The sequence below is a fragment of the Podarcis pityusensis genome, assembly GCF_964106645.2.
Source record: "Podarcis pityusensis genome assembly, chromosome: 4".
Classification (NCBI taxonomy): Eukaryota; Metazoa; Chordata; class Lepidosauria; order Squamata; family Lacertidae; genus Podarcis; species Podarcis pityusensis.
Window position 1 is genome coordinate 59,851 of NC_138027.1, and position 13,774 is coordinate 73,624.

General features: G+C 51.9%; 1 protein-coding gene across 8 annotated transcripts; it reads left to right on the forward strand.

Moving 5' to 3' along the window:
* On the forward strand, nt 1-13,365 carry LOC308475512 (apical endosomal glycoprotein-like). 8 transcript variants are annotated; one of them, XM_081002531.1, is made up of 28 exons: nt 440-707; nt 924-1,025; nt 1,456-1,629; nt 1,717-1,845; nt 2,235-2,368; nt 2,447-2,513; nt 2,609-2,725; nt 2,830-2,979; nt 3,886-3,968; nt 4,176-4,334; nt 4,976-5,066; nt 5,517-5,672; nt 5,878-6,093; nt 6,459-6,583; nt 6,684-6,774; nt 7,764-7,868; nt 9,264-9,401; nt 10,462-10,592; nt 10,684-10,894; nt 10,982-11,113; nt 11,201-11,325; nt 11,414-11,507; nt 11,601-11,756; nt 11,867-11,986; nt 12,107-12,234; nt 12,576-12,693; nt 12,778-12,944; nt 13,123-13,365. In XM_081002531.1, the coding sequence occupies exons 1-28, from the start codon at nt 665-667 to the stop codon at nt 13,168-13,170; spliced, it is 3,510 nt and encodes a 1,169-aa protein (XP_080858657.1). In that variant the 5' UTR covers nt 440-664; the 3' UTR covers nt 13,171-13,365. The 8 variants fall into 8 exon arrangements, with proteins under 8 accessions (XP_080858663.1, XP_080858660.1, XP_080858657.1 ...); XM_081002530.1 differs by having other exon boundaries at nt 441-707; nt 12,104-12,234; XM_081002533.1 differs by having other exon boundaries at nt 441-707; nt 11,601-11,690.
* Nucleotides 13,366-13,774: the final 409 nt, after the last annotated feature.

A 13,774-nucleotide genomic window follows, 5' to 3' on the forward strand; every position in this document is an offset into this window, starting at 1 on the left:
TGACTGGAAAGAGGGAAACGGACCGGAGGGGGGAAGAAAGGGCAGAAGACGCGCCACCGCCGCCATTTTGGTTGAGGGCAGTGGGGCCTAGCCTGGCCGTTGGGTGGCGCTGGTCTCCTTCGTGAGGTGGGCGCCTCGTTGGGGGTCCCTGCGGAGAAGGAAGCCGGAGGGCCCCCCCCAAATCCCCTCAGGGAGGAGTCCCAACAGTGCCTGAGGGGCCTGGTTTCTCCTTTTTATTATTATTACATTATATTGTATATTATTAAATATAATAATAATAATGATGATGATAATAATAACAATAATTTATATTTTATATATATATATATATATAAAATCTTATAGTTAAGGTTTATTATTATTATTATTATTATTATTGATTATCCTCATTATAAGCATTCTCCTTTTTCTCCTCCTCCTCGCAGCGTTTCCCTGAGCGCTGCTTCCAGGCTCCCTGGCCCAGGAGGCTTTGCCAGAGCAGAAGAGGCGCCTGGGAGCCCAGGGTAGTCCCACAAAGTGGATTCCTGTGGGCCCCCCGGCGTCCTTTAGGGTGCAGGGACCAAAGTCCTGGTTTCTGCCTCCGCCCCGCCGGCCTTTTGCCCGCCTCGCCCTGCGGGCGCGCAGATAAGTTGAGGTCGAAGTCCTGCTGGGCGCTGCTGGGAGGATGGCACGCCTGTGGGTGCTGTGGGGTGCCCTGCTGGGCTGGGGTGAGCCGGGGGGGCGAAGGGAGATGGGGGCTGCGAATCCTGTCCCTCTCTCTCTTCCCTCTCTCAATTCCCAAAGTCCTGGGAATTATAGCTCTGAGCAGCGGGTTGGACTAGATGACCCTTGAGGTCCTTCCATCTCTCCCATTCTAGGATGCTCACTGTCTCTCTCACACTTCCTCTCCTTTTAATGGCACTTTCCCCCTTTTTCCCCCCTAGCTGGGTCTCCATTTCCTAGCTGGGGCGCCTATGGGAACTCAAGCGTGAGCACCTGCAACTTTGCCTGCGACCGCTGGGATTGCTCTGATGAGAGCCATTGCGGTAAGTTTTGGCGTCACCAAAGGAATCGGGGAGACGTGCCTCGATTCCCCTCGCAGAGAGTGATTTAACCCATCTTGACATCCCTCAAAGCACCCTGGGAACTGTAGTTTCCTATGGAAGGAGAATATTCTGCACTGCCTTTCCAAGGAAACTCTGGGAGTTATAGCTCTGAGAGGGTCTCCTTGGGAAACTGAACAAACTACAGTTCCCACAATGTCCCCCCAAAGCACCCTGAAAACGATTGCTTGCTCTGGGCGTTGAGGGTTGCGATTCCCTTGACAGAACTACAGTTCCCAAGCCCATTTCTCTTCCCAGGGAACTCTGGGAACTGTAGCTCATGGGGGGGAACAGGGGTCTCCTAACAGCAATTGGTGCTCGGAATGCTGGGAACTGTAGCTTGCTCAGGGCACCTGATTCCTTCTCCTTCCAGGCTACCGGAATGGGCTGGCACTGCCAGGTGCCGCCTTGGCCTGCGACTTTGAAGGCACCACCTGCGGCTGGGAGGACGTCAGCACGTCTGGGTACCGGTGGCACCCAGGGCGGGGCGGAGGCTGGGCGCGCGGCGCCAACCCCCCCTTCGACCACACGCTGGGCACCAACCAGGGTAAACGTGCTTCATTTGAAGGGAGGGGAAGCATTGCTTAGCGGTTAGAGCACCCCTTTGACCTGGCGCGCCCCGACCTCCCTTCAGGCTGGTACATGAGCACCTCAGAGCAGCGAGCCAAGCCGCCTGCCGCCCCTGCCCGACTCCGCTCCCCGACCCTGAGCGACGCAGCCTCAACCTGTGAGCTCCGCGCCTGGTACAGCATGGCCGAGACAGGTAAGCTTGGGGCGCTGGCGGTCAGAAATCCAACAGGTTCAGAGCCACCTGCTTGGCCTTTTCCCCGGTGTGGTGGGGGAAATGCCGCCTGGCCCGGTTCTCATGATTGCATATCAATATTACATAATACGTTTCTAAACTGCAGGATGTATCGTATCATATAATTAGTATTTATTGATTTCCAGACTACTGACCAACCTGGTAGGGTCGGTGTAAAGAAATACCATCCTGATCATTCTTATCTTGACATTTACTGATGCCCTGCTTCCTGCCCCCATTGGGGACTGATAAAAACGAGAGCGGCTGAGACGAGATGGCAATCTGCAATCCTCACCAGGGTCAGACTAGATGACCCTCGGGTCCCTCACCCCTCCACCCTTCCCCTGCAGGATTCAACGGGAGCTTCACATTGGAGTTGAGCCATGGCGGCCACGTTGTCCCCCTGTGGCGAAGCCCCGCCTCGTCCTCTGGTGCCTGGCGCCCCCTGCTGGCCTACACTGGAAGAGTCCGTGGCGCTTTCCAGGTGGGTCTTGGGCTCCTCGCTCTCCCCGGCCAGCTCCTTCTCCGGAGCATGTCAAGAGCGCTGCCTCCCCCTCCACAGGTGACCTTCTCCTCGGTGGCGAGCGTGGCGCTGGACGATGTGCAGTTCAGGAACTGTGGCCCCCAAAGTAAGGCTTTCTTTTCCGCCTCCTCAAAACCCTGCCAACCAGATAGACTGCCTCTGGGCTTGGAGGCTCCCCATTCACCGTCCCAACATTTCCAGGTCCCCGGAGCTGCGCCCCAAACGAGCGCCCGTGCCTGCCAAGAGGCTGCGTGGCCCCTGCCCGCCATTGTGATGGCACCGAGGACTGCAGCGACGGCAGCGACGAACAGGGTTGCGGTGAGCAGTCGGGGCCGGGGGGGGGGGGGACATGGGCGCCACCGGAAGGGGGGAGGGCGGAAAAGGCACCTTGGGACCCCCCCTCACCTGCCTTTCTCCCCCAGAGACCTTCCTCTCGTGCCCCTTCGAGGAGGACTGGTGCAGGTGGACAGCGGGTGCCAACCAGAACCTCTCCTGGGCGAGGAACTGCAGCTCCCAGGTGCCGTCGTCCCCAGCCCGTCCCACCCGCGACCACACCACCAACACGCCGGAAGGTGGGTGCTGGTTGTTAATATGTAGAGGATGCCAGCAAGGCTGAATCTTTCCGTAAAGAAATGATTTGAATCAAGTCTTACCAACTCGGGGCATGTGCAGAGTTCTGCACCTCCAGGAGCTCACAACTATCTTTCTGAGCTCATTTATACGTGGGGGGGGGGCATGATATTGACATAGATAGAGATCATTTAAACATAGAGATAATTTATAGGCAGAGATACACATAATAAATAGCTCTGTTCCATGAGCATAACTATAGGCATATATGTGTATAAATATAAATAAAATGGATGTGTATATATGTGTGTGTGTGTGTATATGGATGTGTGTGTGTGTATATATATATATATATATATGTAAATAAAATGTGTATTTACATATGTATATGCGTTTGTATATAAGTAAATAAATAAATAATATGGATATATGGGTATATGTGTGTATAGATACGCGTGTATAGATTTGTAAATATAATTGATATATGCATATGTGTGCATATATAGATATAGATATAAAATGAATATCTATATGCAATGTATGTGTCTTTATAGATGACATAGAATCATAGAATTCTAGAATTGCAGAGTTGGACGGGACACTTCAGGTCATCTAGGCAGGAATCTTTTGCCCAAATTGGGGCTCGAACCCACGACCCTGAGATTAAGAGGAGAAAACCAGCCAGATGGGCGGGGTATAATAATAATAATAATAATGGTAGAGTCTATTAATGGTAGACTCTGGTACTCTACCAACTGAGCTCTACATATATTTATAGATCTTGTGATTGTATAACAGAGCTTTACAAACTTTTTACGTTGGGGTCACAGTGACAAATAAATCTTGATCTTGGGGTGGCATTTCGCTGGCCGTGCCTCAGCTCCCTCTTTCGCTCTCCTCTCTCACAGGGCACTTCATCTACGTCGCCGGCGCCCAGCGAGGCCGAGCTGAGCTGGTCAGCCCCACCCTGGTGGTGAACGGGTCCTGCCATGTGAGTCCCTTATAATCATCATCATCATCATCATCATTTACGATTTATTATTTGTGAAAATATGGGAGGAGGTTATTATCATCGTTTAGTATTTGTTTTCTACGGAAATATGGGCCAGTATTGATTATTGAATATGAAGAATATCGGCCGCCCCTGTACTGGTGAACGGCTCGGACCCTCGGCTCTAGCGCTACGTTTCCCTTCCAGCTGGTGCTCTATGCCCACCTGCACGGGTCGGACACCAACCGCCTGAACGTCTACTCCCAGACAGAGACGAAGAGGGAGCTGATCCTCAGCCGTGCCGGCGACCTGGGCGACTTCTGGTTCCGCCAGGAAGCCACTTTCAACGGCACCGAGGACTTCCAGGTACCCCCAATCTCTGTAAAGGCAGAGGAGCACTGCTGGTGCCAGGAATTTGGCAGCCCTGCCCTGACTTCAGGGTTCGACATTCACCAGGCATTTTTGGCGCCAGGTTGGCCACATCTCCCTCTGGCAGGGCCCTTAAGCAGAAGGGCTTATTTCAAAAAAATGGGACCCCAGCGGTCATGTAGTCCAACCCACTCCAAGGCAGCCATCTTTGCTCAAACTCTCCAAGCTATTCTTCCAAACTTCCTAAGAAGGAGAGGCTTCTTATTGCCCCTTTTTCTCCTCCCTTCTTCCCTACAATAACCTTGCCAGCAACACCCCCCCCAACCCTTGCCAGGTAGGCTCAGAGGAGGCGACAGACTCCAGGGTCTGTCTGAGTGAGGATTCAAACCCGGATCTCGGACACTAAGGACTGCGCCACACTGCCTTCCCAGAGCATTTCTGCAATATTATAGTCAGCAAATAAATAGAGGGAATAAAGAAATATAGTCTTTTCCTGGGCTTTACTCTGGATGTTTTAATGCCAACTGCTTGGAAGTGTGTTTTTTTCAAATATAAAGTGGTACAGAAAGGAAATGGAGAACGCTCATAATAAGTAAAAAAAGAAAAGGGTTTCTCTCGGACTCGCTCCCTCCTTCCAGATTGTCCTTGAGGGCGTCATCGGGAAGGATCCCCAAAGCAGCATCGCTCTGGATGACCTGATCCTGTCTCCCGGTTGCATCCAGCAAAGTGGTGAGGGGGAAAGGTGTTGAAAGAAGGCTCCGGTTCTCTTGAGGGCAATTCTTTCTCCCAAAATATTTCACATGGGTCATATCTGCATGTGTGCACATGTATGTGTAATGACTGCTTGTCAATATTAAGAAGATGCCAGCAAGGCTGAATCTTTCTGTAAAAAACTGGTTTAAATCAAGTCTGACTGACTTGGGATTTAAATGGTGGTTTCAATTGTCATTTAAATTGATTTCATTTCAATCACATCCACCCTGCTCTGGAAATTTATTATTCCAAAAAGGAAACCTTCTTCTGGTTGTTGATATTAAGATACCAGCAAGGCTGAATCTTTTTGTAACAAAAATGACCTATGGGAATGGGACCCCCAGGGTCATCCAATCCAACCCCACCTTTTGGGCTGCGACCGATGAAGAGTCCTGGACATTGGCGCCCCCTTCCCTCCCCATTCAGGCCTGCTCTCTGCTCCCCGCACTGAGCAACCACCCGGACCGGTGCCCTGCAAGGACGACCAGTTTGCCTGTGACAGTGGGGCACGCTGCCTCAGCAGCGAGCAAGTGTGTGACTTCAAGGCCGACTGCGACGACGACACCGACGAGAGCCAGTGTGGTGAGCGTCTACCATGGGCCTCCGTTAACCCGCGGAACTGCCTGCCACAGGAGTCTCTTGTGACACAGAAAGCAGATTCCCTGCTGGGCCTGAGCCCACCCAGGGGTGGCACCTGGGCACCCTAAAATCTGCTTTGGGCATCACAGAATGATAGCTGGAGTCATCTAGCCCAGCCCCGATCCCAGCAGCCCCTGTCCTTTCCTAGGAGCCAGCAATTTCACCCATGGCATGGGCGGCTGGGTGGACGTCAGCGTGGGCCGGATCCAGTGGGTCAGCGCGGGGCCGGATCCTGCGTCACCCGGACTGGGCCTGGGCCAGGCTCCGGGGCAGATGCTCTCCCTGGCCAGGGCCACCACGCCGCTCCTGGGGCCTTCCAGCTGGGCCTGCGCCGTGGAGCTGCAGTTCAACACCGGCCCTCAAGGTAGGTGCAGCCGGGGGGCCAATTCAGGGAGGACCAGATCCATTTTCCATGTAAACGCACAGGAGATGCGACATGCAGGCAGACGCATGCAATTATTATTATTATTATTATTATTATTATATTTACTATCATCATTGACTATTATTTACAGAAATATTGGAGCAGATTTTGTGATTTAATTTGGATTTTTAAAACAAAGTGCTCTGGGAGGAAAAATCTTTCTCAAGATTTCCTCTTTAAGTGACATCAGAGTCCAAAGGCTATTCCCCGGGAACTAAGGATTTATTTTAAGTTCTTCATGTGTGCTAAAACTCAGTAAAAATAATCCTGATTGTTTAACCACATCAGTCGCGCTCTTTTCCCAGGGCTCCTGGCTCTGGCTGTCACCGACGCAGGGCCGGGCCGGTGGTTGTGGCACGCCCAGGGCAATGGCACTGCCGCCTGGCAGCACGCCACTGTGGCCCTGGGTGCGAGAGAACGGCCTTTCCAGGTGAGCCAGCAGCTCCCCCACCCCCCACCCCGCCTGAGGTGGGTGACAGCGGGTTGGGCTGGATGACCCCTGGGGTTCCCTTATCTCTGTCTCCCCGAAGCTGGAGCTCCTGGCGACGGAGGAGGATCTTGCCCTGGCCATCGAGAGCGTGGCCTTTCTGGACTGCGGTGCTTCTCTCTCGCGCCCCTCAGGTATGTCACCATCGGAGGGTGCTGATTCCCCTCCGCCCGTCAGAATCATTCTTCAACATTTTCCCAACTTGGGGCCGCTATTGTTTTAGCCAGGCATCCCCAACCTTCGGCCCTCCAGATGTTTTGGACTACAATTCCCATCATTCCTGACCACTTGTCCTGTTAGCTAGGGATCATGGGAGTTGTAGGTCAAAACATCTGGAGGGCCTCAGGTTGGGGATGACCGGATCCATCAGCTGCCGGGAGTCCCTGTTGGGGGGTGGGGGTGGAATGCATGCTATTAATAATAATGATGATGACAATGATGATGCTTCAATTTGAAGAATCGTTACTAGTTTTGTAATGATTTCCTCATCCTAAATTTCTCTAAACTGCCTGGGAGGAAGGCAGGATATAGTATACTATGTATATATTATAGATATAGATATAAATATATATATACACATACACATAATAAATATATACATAAATATACATAATAAATATAGACATCATATCAATTTATACATAGCAATAACAACAATAGAATACTGGGCACAATAACAATAGTAAGAACAGTAACATGATACTGGGCCCAATATAATACGGGGTGAGTACACATGTTCCACGGGGCCTCCTTTAAATGACTCACCCTGTATATTGTTGTTAATAATAATAATAATAATAATAATAATAATAATATTCCGCTTCTTCTTCCTCAGGGTGTGACAGTCCAAAAATGATTGTTTTCCTTATTATGCTGTCTTTTACCATGCTTTGATTTATGCTCTGTAAAACAGCCTCTGAAAACGGTACACTGTCCTGAGATCTTTGGATTAACGCTAGTATATACTAATCTTAATATACTTATGATATATAATGCAATAATGATGATTATAATAAGAATCATAATATTAATAAGAAGCTATCTAAGTGTGTGTGTGTTCTTCCCCCTGATGGTCTCTCTCTCTCTCTCTCTCTCTCTCTCTCTCTCTCTACCTGCCCCGCAGGGCTGTCGTGCAACTTTGAGAGCGACCTGTGTGGGTGGTTTGCTGAGCCGGGCGACGGGTTTGAGTGGCGCCTCCACACCGGCCAGGACCACACCACGGGCAGAGGTAGGAAGATTTGAACCCAAGACCTTCCCTTTCAGAAAGCTGCTTGTGTTTCCAGTCCTCCTGCGCTGGTTTGGCAAGGAGCAAAGGTTTGCCGTCAAAATTATTCCACTCCCATGGCCAAATCGGGTGGAATTATGCTGATAATGTCACTATAAGTTGCTATATAAGTTTTCAGCTGAATTTGGAGAAAGGGCTTGCAGCTTTTCCGGGATCTGCTCCTTGCAAAAGAGCAGAAAGCCTGCCAATTTTGAGAACAAACCTGATTTGCGATGGGGGTGGAATAATTTCAGTTGCAATTTGTGCACCCAAAGCAGCTCACAGCTCCTGGGGCAAACCTTGACACATCCCAAAAGAGATTTCTTTTTTGAATTGAAATGGTTGTTGTGATTAATTTGATATTATGCTGCTGTTACTGGTTTAAGGTTTGGATGAAAGATGCCCCCTCTTATGTTCCAGTTCCATATGTTGTTGTTGTTGTTTAGTCGTTTAGTCGTGTCCGACTCTTCGTGACCCCATGGACCAGAGCACGCCAGGCACTTCTGTCCTCCACTGCCTCCCGCAGTTTGGTCAAACTCATGCTGGTAGCTTCGAGAATACCATCCAACCATCTCATCCTCTGTCGTCCCCTTCTCCTTGTGCCCTCCATCTTTCCCAACATCAGGGTCTTTTCCAGGGAGTCTTCTCTTCTCATGAGGTGACCAAAGTATTGGAGCCTCAACTTCACAATCTGTCCTTCCAGTGAGCACTCAGGGCTGATTTCCTTAAGAATGGATAGGTTTGAACTTCTTGCAGTCCATGGGACTCTCAAGAGTCTCCTCCAGCACCATAATTCAAAAGCGATCAGCCTTCTTTATGGTCCAGCTCTCACTTCCATACATCACTACTGGGAAAACCATAGCTTTTACTATACGGACCTTTGTTGGCAAGGTGATGTCTCTACTTTTTAGGATGCTGTCTAGGTTTGTCATTGCTTTTCTAGTTCCATATGGGCGGGGTATAAATAATATCTTCTTCTTCTTCTTCTTCTTATTATTATTATTATGCGGTTGGATATAAATCACATTAATAGTAATTGTAATAGTAATAACTGCCCGTCTCCAAATCACACAGTTGGGTTCGTAGGCTCGACCAAAATGACTTAAACCATTCCTATCAGTTTGCCAAGAATTTCTAGATGGCTCGAAAAACCTCATTTTGGAAATAAAACAAAAAAATCAATCATTGATCCAGTTTCAGTCCCACAAACTATCCCTTGTCGGGGAGTTCCAAAGGAGGCAGCTGCTCTCTGAAATGGAACTTAGAGGGCAAGTCTCAGGGGGCAAGCAGGTGGATTTTGAGGGCAAGCTGAGCCTTGGCGCAAATTCAAACCCAGGACCTGACCCTGTCGCCCCACAGGTTCTTTCCTCTCGGCGGACCCTGCGGCACCCGGATCCCACGGCCGGCGGGCGAGGCTGGTCTCTGCCCCCCAAGCTTCGCTGACACTGTCCAACGCCTGCCTCTCCTTCTGGTACTGCCTGGAGGGGCCCCAGATTGGTAAGGGCGGCTCTCAAGTGGCAGGCAGTTCCCCAGATGGTGCAGGTTTGAGAGCAAGATGCTGGGAAGGCCCAGGACGCAAGGAGTGCCAGCCTGACAATCGAGTGGCAGGGGGTTCCAGTGGAGGAGACTGCCAGATCTCCAGAGGCGAGGGGATTTCTTCATCTCAAGTAGCAGGGAGTTCCCAAGATGGCAAGCGCTGCAAGTCCATCCAGGAGGGAGGAGGCCATTCAGTCAGCTGGCATGCGGGCCGAGATTTCCAAAGGGAGTTTTCGTCATGGAAGAGGGCGGGACTCGAACCTGCAGCTTCAGCTCTAGCAAGGAATTTCAGCGGAGGGAGGGATGCCCTCGAAGGAGTGGCGTCGCCGGAGACTTTTCAGATGAGAATAATGAAATTTTTATATACCATCCTATACCCCAAAGTCTCAGGGAGGTTCACAGACAAATGAACAAATATCAATTCGTTATTGAGAAATAGTATTTCTTATTGCTTATTATCATTTTTATATTATATTTTTATATTATTTATATTGTATTTATAAAAAAAATTATCAAGTTCTTATATTATCATATAAAAAGAATGATAAGAATAAATGATGGTAAAAAGTACTATTTCTCAAAAACAAATATTGGTGACAAGTTATAATCCAGAAAAATTAAGAACACCGGTTGATGGTATTAAATGATGAGTGGTAATGAGCCACGATGATGATGATGATGATGATGATGATAATAATAATAATAATAATAATAATAATGTATTTATACCCCGCCTTAATAATAATAATAATAATAATAATGTATTTATACCCCGCCTATCTGGGCAGCTTCCAATCAGATATTAAAAACAATACAGCATAAATAACAATCAGCAAGAATCCTTTAAAAATAAATAATAGCTTAATGGTTATAGCAGTTAAGAAAAGGAAATACAGTAGTAAGAATAATGAACAAAGATAAAAACACATAGCGGTTGGGGGAAAGGATGAGATGATGATGATGATGATGATGATGATGATATAATAGCAATTAATGGAGCCGCTCCCCCCCTCTTTCCCAGGCACCTTCAACCTGCTGGTGAAATCCGCCGGTGCCGCAGAGGAAGTTCTGTGGACCCGGGCAGGGAGTCAGGGCGCCGCTTGGCGCCGTGCCTCGGCCACAATTCCCCAGCACCTGCTGCCCGGCTTCCAGGTGAGGTCTTGGGATCGAATCCAGCCTAGAATAAGAACAAGCAAAATCATCGTGAATAACAGCACCGGAAACTATTTTCTTTCCATTCCAGGTGATCTTTGAGCTGCTCCGCAACGGCTTCGTGGGAACCGTGGCACTGGACGACGTAGCACTGGCGCCCGGCCCCTGCGCCGCCCCCCTCCGCTGCAACTTTGAGGAGCCCGGCGCCTGCAATGTTTCGGGAGGAGGGTGGGTGCGGCGGCAGGGCGGCGGCACCTCAGGGCAAGGCCCGCCCCATGACCGCACCCTTGGCACGTCGGAGGGTGAGTGACGCCAGGGTCAGGCTGGATGACCGCCGGCTCCCAATATGGAAGGAGACCCCAACTGGAACTCGCCGCTTCCCTCCCCAGGACACTACATGGTTGCCGACACCAGCGCCCTGGCAGCGGGAGAAGCGGTGCCGCTGCGGACGGGGATGTACCTGCCGCTGGGGGGAACCCACTGTGTCGGATTCTGGTACTACCTGAGCGCTGGAGACGCAGGTAAAAGCTCGGGGTGGGATGGATGACCCACCAGGGTCCCGCCCTGCCAGAAAGCTTGATGACTCCACCAAGGCACTCTCTCGCCAGGCTCTCTGCGCGCCTCCGTGGAGGAAGAGGGCGGGAGGCAGACCGAGGCGCTGGCAGCGGGTTCAAGGCGGCACGGGAGCTGGCGCTACGCAAATTTCACGGCGGAAGTTAGCGGCGAGTGGCGGGTGAGCGCCAAAGGGGAGAGTCGGGTTGGGGGAATGGTGCTGGGTTTGAGTTTGTGGCAGCATGTGGACCCCCCTCTCTCTGGCGCAGGTGGCTTTTGCGGCAGAAGGCGATGGAGGGGCTGTGCCATCGTATGTGGCGCTCGACGACCTTGAGGTGACACCGGGGAGCTGCCTCGGCGCTGGTAAGTCTTGGGAGTTGTAGCGCCGCATGACCAAAGGGTTTGGGGTGCAGAATATTGCCAGGAGATTGACTGCTCTGGCTTCTCTCCGCTCAGGCTCATGCGATTTTGAATCCGGCACCTGTGGCTGGAGGAAGCCCCATGGTGATTGGCGGAGCTGGGATTGGGCCGGGGCGGGCACGGACGGTGAGTCTCGCACGCGGTACCCCCAAGCGTCTGGGGCGGGACGCTTACGACTTACGACCCTGCAAGGTGGGTCGAGGAGATTGGAATGAATCGTCGCAATAATGGTTTGCTCTGAGCCGGGTCCGGGTGCGAGTAATTGGGCTTCTCTCCCGATTATTATTTTCATTTCTCTCTAGGGCGCCACATCTCCGTCCAGGTGGGCGCAGGACACCACGCCGCCCGCCTCACCAGCGAGACCCTTGAAGGCACCGGCTGCTTCCACTTCCGCCACCGCTTGGCCTTCCAGGGGAAAAGTGGTGAGTCAGGTTTTACTTGGGCCGGTGGAACTACCTGATGCGGGAAGGGAATTATTGCGGAGCCTCTGGCACCCAAACCCACTGCCCACATGACTCCGCCTTCCTTTCCCTCCCCAGCAGGCAATGCTGAGCTCCGGGTGCTCCTGTCTGGCCCGCAGGGGGAGCGCGTGGTCTGGCGGGCAGCCGGCCACCAAGGTTGGGCCTGGCGGGAGGAGAGGCTTCTCATTGACAGTGGTGGTGAGTTCCAGGTAAGCCATCTCAGAAAGTTTGGTGCCTTTGAGACTGTCTGCCACTGGTGTTCCTATGATAATTAAACTTCCTTATATTATTCCTATTAAACTCCTTTAAATGTGACGGCCTTTGTCCACCTTTGGGACTGCCTGCCACTGGATGCCCTATAAAGACGTGGGGCTTTTCGGTTCGAAAAAGAGAATCCCAATTACCCCTTTGGGACTTCTTGCCACGGCACCATGAAACTTTGGGATTCCCTGCCACTTTGGAACGCCTCTTGCATGAGACGTTCAGCAGGTGGCGGATTCGAATTCCTTCCTGGCAGGAGGCACTGCTGGTTTGAACCCATGTCTCGCAGGTGGTGCTGGAAGTAGGCGCTGGCGATTGGTCCGGCACGGGCACCATTGCGGTAGACGACGTAGCATACGTGGCAGGAGGCGGGTGCGAGGAGCGGCGCCAGGAGAGCAGTGGTGAAGGTGAGGGGAGGCCCAATGCTTTGGGGATCCGGGGTTCAAGAGACACACAGGCGCATACAAAGGGAGTCTTTCCCCCCCCCCCAGGGAGCAGTGCCCCCACCCTGCCTTGGGAGGCTGCCGTTGCATCCGCAGCCGCCTGCGCCCTTTTTGGGGGGCTCCTGGCCTGGGCCGTCGCTCACCGCTGTCGGAAGAAGTGCTGGCCGTTGGAGGCGCCCCAGTTCGAGAGCTTCGACAATGTTGCCTTCCAAGACGTGAGTCCCTCGCACCCTGGACCCCCTGTCCCACCCCCAGCCCCGTCCCCCTTCCATACGCCAGAGGCAGTCTACCTGCCTCCCTGTGATAAGAGGTGGGGCCTCCAGGGCCAGAGGCAGCCTACCTGCATTGGTGAATTCCATGCCTGGCCATGAACTACCCGCTTTGCATTTGCAGGACCAGGTTCGGATCGTGGAGCTGCCCATCAGCGCGCCAACAGACTAGCCCCTTTATCCCCAGAAGGATGCCTGCCTAGCTGGCGGGTTGGACTGGATGACCCTCAGATCCCTTTCTGACTGGGCACGATTTCTCTGGATGTGCTGAAGGCAGACAACACGAAACAAAGGAGAAAACTGTGGTGTTTTTTCCGTAGCCGCTCTCGTCTCCTGTGAAATAAAATGGGATTTCTGCCCCAAAAAATGGTGTCGGGGTGTCTGTGCACAAACAGAGCTCAGGGAGTTTGGGACGGAGGGGGGGAACAGCCTGCTCCCGGGGCAGAGTAAGAGATCTGTCTTGGTCCCCACTTCGTGGGGGAATGGACTAGATGCCTCTTGGGGTCCCATCTCTGCATTTCAGGGGTCAGACTATATGTGTTTTAACAATGAGTCCGTAAGTGACTGTGGAGGCCAATTCTGGATCCACACGTCCTTTCACAGAGGGAGTTGATCATGGTGTGGATTTGCCAATGGTCAGGAGGGGAGTTATGGCTCGGCAACATCTGGAGTGTCAAAGGTTCCCCATCTCTGGATTATTGGCACTGGCAGAGGAAGAGGGTAGTGGGGGGAGCTCACTGCCCCCAGCAGCGCAATCCCGGTGGGGTGCCATTGCG

What these genes read in the sequence shown, in the direction of transcription:
- LOC308475512 (XM_081002530.1), top strand. Translation starts at nt 665, where the DNA reads ATGGCACGCCTGTGGGTGCTGTGGGGTGCCCTGCTGGGCTGGG. An exon ending in GGACCACACCACGGGCAGAG is followed by an intron (nt 7,869 to 9,263) that starts GTAGGAAGATTT and finishes GTCGCCCCACAG; the next exon opens with GTTCTTTCCTCTCGGCGGAC. An exon ending in AAGTTAGCGGCGAGTGGCGG is followed by an intron (nt 11,326 to 11,413) that starts GTGAGCGCCAAA and finishes TCTCTGGCGCAG; the next exon opens with GTGGCTTTTGCGGCAGAAGG.